Below are 7,079 nucleotides of genomic sequence, written 5' to 3'. Positions count from 1 at the left end.
CACTCCAGTTTGGGGGACAGAGTGAGATTCCAACTCAAAAAAAAAAAAAAAAAAAAAGAGTGTCTATCTCTTAGGATTCTTGTGAAGAGACAAGAAAAGAATATAGCTGGGCTCGGTGGCTCAGCCTGTAATCCCGCACTTTGGGAGGCTGAGGTGAGTGGATTGCCTGAGCCCGCGGGTTCAAGACCCGCCTGGGCAACTTGGCGAGACCTCATCTCCACAATAAATCAAAAATCAGCCAGGCTTGGTAGTGCACGTCTGTAGTTCCAGTTATTTGGAAGGCTGAGGCGGAAGGATTGCTGGAGCCCAGCAGGTCGAGGCTGCGGTGGCCGGGAGCAGCCACTGCACTCTAGTCTGGGTGACAGAGTGAGACTCCAACTCAAAAAAAAAAAAAGAAAAGAATATATGTAATGCATTTAAAACATAATCAGTATTATTAACATAGCCTAAATATTATTATACTATTAGCCCTTCTCTCCTGTCTCCTTCTACCACAAAAACAAACCAAATTTAGAATTCTACTTCCTCCATCGCACAACCCCTCTAGCTGTGGCTCTCTCCCCTCTGACCTTCTCATGCTGTGCTCATTCCCTTTGTCCCAGAGCAGGAAGAACATCTCATTTAAAAACCCCAACTAAAGCTGGGCTCGGTGGCTCAGCCTGTAATTCCGCGCATTTGGGATACTGAGGTGAGTGGATTGCCTGCGCCCGCGGGTTCGAGATCTGCCTGGGCAACTTGGCAAGACTGCATCTCTACAATAAATCAAAAATTAGCCAGGGGTGGTAGCGCACACCTGTAGTTCCAGCTACTCCGAAGGCTGAGGTGGAAGGATCGCCGGAGCCCAGCAGGCGAGGCTGCGGTGGCCGGGAGCAGCCACTGCACTCCAGTCTGGGTGACAGAGTGAGACTCCAACTCAAAAAACAAAAAACAAACAAAAAAAAACCCCAACTATTGAAACAGTGGTGAAAAACCGAGTCTAAGAAATGCTCCCGCCACCCTCGCCCCCGTTACACAGCTAGTAAGTGAGTGGTAACAAGGATTTAAGCACATTGTCTGAGTGACTTGGAAGCCAGGACTTACCCCAGCACCTCTACATCAGGAGAGCTGGAGCAGGAAGTGGAACAGGCAGGCCCAGAAGGTAGGGATTACAGAGCTTTAGAACTGAGGTAATTCCTCGGTGGGAGCATGGTGCCACCTACTGGAAGAAAGGGAAGGGATATACACAGAAGGCTAAGAGGAGAGGAGAAAAAGAAAGAGGTGAAGAGGGAGAGGAGAGAGGAAAGATGAAAGAAGGAAGAAGATGGGGACTTGGAGGTTTTGTGGAGGGAAGAGGACTAGGAACCATTTGTACTGAGAGGAGAGAGCAAAAGCCGCCAAATCTTGGTCATTTCCTTGAAAGTGTGTTGCATGTGTGTGAGAGAGAGAGAGACTTTTTTTTTTGAGTTGGAGTCTCACTCTGTCACCCAGGCTAGAGTGCAGTGGCACACTCATGGCCACCCCAGCGTCGACCCGCTGGGCTCTGGCGATCCTTCCGCCTCAGCCTTCCAAGTAGCTGGAACTACAGGTGCGTGCTAACCACGCCTGGCTAATTTTTGATTTATTGTAGACACGAGGTCTCACCAAGTTCCCCGGGCTGGTCTCGAACCCGCAGGCTCAGGCAATCCTCTCAACTCGGCCTCCCAAAGTGCTGGAATTACAGGCTGAGCCACCAAACCCAGCCAGAAAGAGAGACTTTTAAGTATGTTCCTCAGGTGTTATTCTGTCGCTTGTAAGTTGCTGGGAGTCAGTTCACTGTGTTTGTGTGTGCGTTTGTGTGTGTGTGTGTGTGTGTGTGTGTGTGTGTGTGTGTATGAGCACTAGTAGATGTTTGTGTATGTAACTGGGTACTGGATGTGTGGACATGTGGAAGGCAGCACGAACAGATGTGTGTGTGTGTGAGCACTTAGAACCACAGGATAAGAAGTATATGTGCACCATCATGGTGGGGGCACATGGACATTCTGGGGAGCCACTTGCCCCACCCCCAGACGTCTAGTCCTTCTTGCGATCAGAAGGGGCGTTGCCCATGGCTGGGGCAGAGGCCGCTGCTGTTGTGGTTGTGGGGAACGGTCTCCAGGCAGCAGGGGGCAGCAGGGGGCAGCAGGGGGAAGGGGAGGTCATCCGCCATGGGTGGGGCTGGCGGGCGGGCAGAAGGAGGCCCTTAAAGTACCTACCCCTCGGGCAGGTGAGGGAACCAGTGGTGTGTAAGAGCCAGCCGTCCTGCCTGCTGAGTAGCAGCTCTCTGGAGCTGTTCCGTCCCTTGTGGGGCCTCAGCAGATCCCTCTTTCAGAACTCGCTGCCAAGAGTCCTGATCAGGTGATGGCCTAGGAAAGAGATTATCCTGTGGAGTATATCAATCTGGAGACAGGTTTGGGGAGTTGGAAGGGTCATAGGGAGGGTCCTTGCCGGGTCTGGGGTTGATTTGGAGAGGAGCCCAAGAGTATAGGTGCCAGGGAAGGGCATGGAATGACCTGAAGCGTGGGAGTAGGGCTTGGGGTGCCAGAGGAGGAACTGGTGGTATTAGGATCTCAGAGTGTCGGGTGCTGGTAGAGGGTCTGTATTGTGTAGAGAGAGAAGGGTGTCAGGATGGGAAATGGGAATAGGCCTGAAGTATCAGATGCAGGTCAGGAAGTATCAAACTTCCCCGATGCAGGAGAAGTTTGGTGAGATACGGGTCCGGGATACTGGGGTCCAGCATGTCAGGGTCCAGAAGCCAAGGCCAGCCCAGATGGGGCCAGAGGGAACCAGGCCCTAACTCACAGATGTCTGCCTCGCAGGAGCCACCATGCAGTGCTTCAGCTTCCTTAAGACCATGATGGTCCTCTTCAATTTGCTCATCTTTGTAAGTATGAAGGGTGAGGGCTCTTTGGGGCTCCCTACAGGAAAAGATCACAACTAGAGCAGAGCTCAGGCTGGGAGAGTGTTGTTCCCAGACTCTGTCCAACCCCTTGGGAGTGGGATGTAGAGGTCTCCCCACATGCTGATTCCTGGTCTTAGTAGGGCTGGGCTGCCATGCAGGAGCATGTGTGAAGAAGGGGTTAGAGAAACTTAGGGCATCCTCTCCCTTCCACAAAACTTCAGCCTAGGCTTCTTTGGGCAGGGTGGGGTAGGCTAGCAGGAATGATTGTGCCTCCCCACACCCCCCCTTTTTTTGTCAGAGTTTCACTCTGTTGCCTAGGCTGGAGTGCAGTGGCCACCGCAACCTTGACCTGCTGGGCTCAGGCGATCCTTCCAATTCAGCCTTCCAAGTAACTGGAACCACAGGCACACGCCACCATGCCCAGCTAATTTTTAAATTTATTGTAGAGACGAGGTCTTGCCATGTTGCCCAAGCTGGTCTTGAGCCTGTGGGCTCAGGTAGTCCTCTTACCTTCGCCTCCCAAAGTGTTGGGATAACAGGAGTGAGCCACCGCACCCAGCTGATTTTCTCCTTTTTATAGGAACAGGGGGCCTGGAGAAGGGAGGGGGTTTGCCTAAATTCATCTAATGTAAAAAGAAAGTCAGTGGCCTCTGTATGATGGGGAACTGAAAGGAGAGAGGGCCCACATCTCTTCAGAGCAAAGGATCTGCTGCAAGTAGCCCTTATTCATTCAACTATATTCATTGCTTAAGACTCTGTGCTGGGTGTTGGGGTAGCAGGTAAGCAAAAACCTGCCTCTGCCCTCGAGAATCTCATGTCTGGTAAGCCAGATGATCACTATGTAGTTTGGGCTTAGCACAGGGGGCATGGGAGCTTGAGCTCAACCTGGTTGGAGAATACATTCTGGAGGGAGTAGCTGAAGTCAGGAATTTACATGGAGTGGAAGAATTGTCAAGCATGCATAAAGGCCCAGAGGTAATGAAACCCCATAATGTTCAGAAAACCAGGAACAGATTGCTTAGGGCATGTTTGAGATGCTGAGCAATGAGGTATAAACTCTGGAGCTGGTGGTAGAGGTAGGGAGAAATGGGCACAGTGGACAAAGGACAAGGTCCTGGGATGGTGGCTGAGGGATGGAATGAGGGGCCAGGGAGGCAGAGATCTTGGAGATGGTACCCATATCTCTGGCATGAGCAATACAAGGCAGCTGTGTACCCAGGAGAAGTAAAGCTGAGATTGGAGCTGGCCATGAGTACTAGAAGATCATGTTCACATGGGTGGCCACTGAAGCCATGACAGTGGAGAGGGCTTGGAGAGTGAACTCTGGGAACCCCAACTTATTTGGGATAAGCAGAGAAAGAGCCACCCACCATGAAGGAGGTGGAGAGAGAGCAGTAGGAAAAACAAGGAAAGCAAGATATCAGAGAGGTCAAGGAGGATATGGCCCATGAAATATACACTGGATTTAGCACAGGATGTGTCACTAGAGACCTTGGAGCCATGCTAGAGTGGGTTAGAGTGAGTAAAAGGTGAGAGAATGGAGAAGTGAAGTATAGACTAGTTTAGAGAAAGTGTGCTGGGGGTGGGTAGATTCTGACTCTGATGTGATCTGTGCCTTGGGCTTCTTTTGGCTCCAGGGAACTCAATTTTATCGGTATATCTGGAGGAGGCAACAGGATTCCAGGGATTTGAAGAGCAGAGGCTCTGGCCTGAGAGGGTTAAAGGCAAATCCGGTTTGGGCAGAGCAGGGTAGGGCAGGCCTCCAGCTCCTTGAAATCTGACCCTGTAGGCTAGAAGTCCAGCTTTTTGTCCTTGGGCAAACATGCCTGGGACTCAGCCATAATCTACCGCCTCACTCCTGGTTCTAGCCTCAGTTTCAATAGCTGGAAAGTGGGAACTGGGCACCAAGGTGGTGTCTGGCTAATTCATCCACTGAAGTCCTGAGTCAGGAAGGTTTTGCTTTAAGAGCTATGGGAGCCGGACTCGGTGGCTCAGCCTGTAATCCCACGCCTTTGGGAGACTGAGGTGAGTGAATTGCCTGAGCCCACGGGTTCGCGACCCACCTGGGCAGCGAGACCTTATCTCTACAATAAATCTAAAAATCAGCAGGGCGTGGTAGCGCATGCCTGTAATTCCGGCTACTTGGAAGGCTGAGGCGGAAGGATCGTCGGAGCCCAGCAGGTCGAGGCTGCGGTGCCAGAAGCGGCCACTGCACTCCAGTCTGGGTGACAGAGTGAGACTCCAACTAAAAAAAAAAAAGAGACAGGGAGAGAGTTGCTCTGGCTGTATTCCCCCACGACGTACCCGATTTCCTCTTGTGAGTCAGAGAGTCTAGTCTGGATGAGGCACAGACCTAGAGTTGAATCCTGGCAGGGAGCCAAATGGGGCCTGGAGGCAGTGAACCTTCTCAACCTCCACCCTCTCCAGGGTTGGGAACAGGTGTAACCTCAGCCCCGCCTCCATTACTATGGTGACTACTGAGCCTGTTCCACACTACCACCCCCATTTCCACCAATCAGAGGACAAAGGCGTTCTAGACACCCATAGGCCAGAAAGGAAATGGGAGACTGGGCCCTCAACCACCTGTTTTCATGCCTAGCTATGTCTATGTGGCAGGACCCTGGCAGTAGTGAGGAAAAGTCTTGCCACTTCCCCCATCCTGTGGATATATGTAGAACTCCTGCTCTCCTTTCTATCTGCCCAGGCATGCAGCCTGGTTCTGGCTATGGGTGTCCCAGTTCCCATTTCCCTGGTTCTAGAGGATGTTTCCCTCCCTACAGGATGAATTTTAGTCTCCCTAGCCAATAAGGAGGGACATGTTTCTTGGCTCCCATCCTCTTGACTCATCTGTGTGGTAGTGAGCTACTTGTGGCACTATTTCAAGGCCTGCCTGACCTCTTTTTCCCCAGTTGTCTGGTGTGGCCCTGTTGGCAGTGGGAATCTGGGTGTCGGTCGATGGGCCATCCTTCCTGAAGATCTTCGGGCCACTGTCCTCCAGCGCTGTGCAGTTTGTCAACGTGGGCTACTTCCTCATCGCAGCTGGTGCTGTGCTCTTTGCTCTTGGTTTCCTGGGCTGCTATGGTGCTCGGACTGAGAGCAAGTGTGCCCTCATGATGGTGTGTCAAACCCAACCCACAACCATTGTCCCCTCACCCTTGAAACCAGGCCTTAGAGATCCCCAAATGCTGTTTTGGACTCCAGGGATCTCAGTAGGGAGGCCCTCTACCATTCCTGAGGGGGGGGGTGGATTAGGGCAAGGAGGGCGTGAGAGACTGTCTCTCCCTAAAACCTAGATCCCTGTTTCCCACTCAGTTCTTCACCATCCTCCTTGTCATCTTCATTGCTGAGATTGCAGCTGCTGTGGTTGCCTTGGTATACACCACAATGGTGAGGTGCTGGTACAGGGCAGGGGAGGAAGATTGAGCAAAGCCCTGGAAGTGGTCTGTGGCCTGTGAATGGCCACCTTCTCCACCAGCCCTTAAACACTGGCCTGCCCCACCCAGGCGGAACACTTCCTGACGTTGCTTGTAGTACCTGCCATCAAGAAGGACTATGGTTCCCAAAAGGACTTCACTCAAGTGTGGAACAGCACCATGGAAGGGGTAAGGTGGGCTGGGGGAGAGTTTGGGGTGGAGAGAAAGAAGTAAAGCTCCACCAACCATCTCCCCACTTTGTCTCCAGCTCAAGTGCTGTGGCTTCACCAATTACACGGATTTTGAGGGCTCGCCCTACTTCGTAAAGAACGATGCCTTTCCCCCTTACTGTTGCAATGATAATGTCAACAGCACAGCCAAGGAACGCTGCACCAAGGAGAAGGCTGAGAACATGGAAGTACAGGTGTGGGCTGACATGGAAGGGTGGAGACTGTTTTAATGGCCTCAGCATGGCAAAAGGGAATGGGGAAGAGCAGCTGCCAACTATAAATGCTCTCTTCCCTCCCCCAAGGGTTGCTTCCAACAGCTTCTGCTTGGCATCCGAACCAATGCAGTCACCGTGGGTGGTGTGGCAGCTGGAATTGGGGCCCTAGAGGTAAGCAGTTGTGGAGGCCAGGTTGGGACATGGCCACCAGACCAGAGCTACTTGACTCTCCTTTGAAGCTTCTCTGGAGGAAATAGGCTTCTTTTTTTGTGTGTGTGTCAGGGTCTCACTTCATTGCCCAGGCTGGAGTACAGTGGCTTGC

The 7,079-nt window shown here is 52.1% G+C and overlaps 1 protein-coding gene across 1 annotated transcript in view; it reads left to right on the top strand.

Moving 5' to 3' along the window:
- Positions 1 to 2,183: 2,183 nt before the first annotated feature.
- The window catches only part of TSPAN1 (tetraspanin 1), a 6,244-nt gene continuing 1,348 nt past the window's right edge, over positions 2,184 to 7,079 (top strand). The window contains exons 1-7 of the mRNA XM_008069615.2: positions 2,184 to 2,355; positions 2,817 to 2,881; positions 5,809 to 6,015; positions 6,212 to 6,286; positions 6,403 to 6,501; positions 6,581 to 6,736; positions 6,845 to 6,928. Coding sequence (XP_008067806.1) covers positions 2,825 to 2,881; positions 5,809 to 6,015; positions 6,212 to 6,286; positions 6,403 to 6,501; positions 6,581 to 6,736; positions 6,845 to 6,928 — 678 coding nt within the window. The 5' untranslated portion in view covers positions 2,184 to 2,355; positions 2,817 to 2,824. The remainder of the gene's footprint in view (positions 2,356 to 2,816; positions 2,882 to 5,808; positions 6,016 to 6,211; positions 6,287 to 6,402; positions 6,502 to 6,580; positions 6,737 to 6,844; positions 6,929 to 7,079) is intronic.

This window comes from Carlito syrichta, unplaced genomic scaffold (assembly GCF_000164805.1).
Source record: "Carlito syrichta isolate Samal-C Ts95f unplaced genomic scaffold, Tarsius_syrichta-2.0.1 Scaffold312148, whole genome shotgun sequence".
In the NCBI taxonomy this organism is placed as follows: Eukaryota; Metazoa; Chordata; class Mammalia; order Primates; family Tarsiidae; genus Carlito; species Carlito syrichta.
This window is presented reverse-complemented; position numbering and strand designations above follow the sequence as displayed.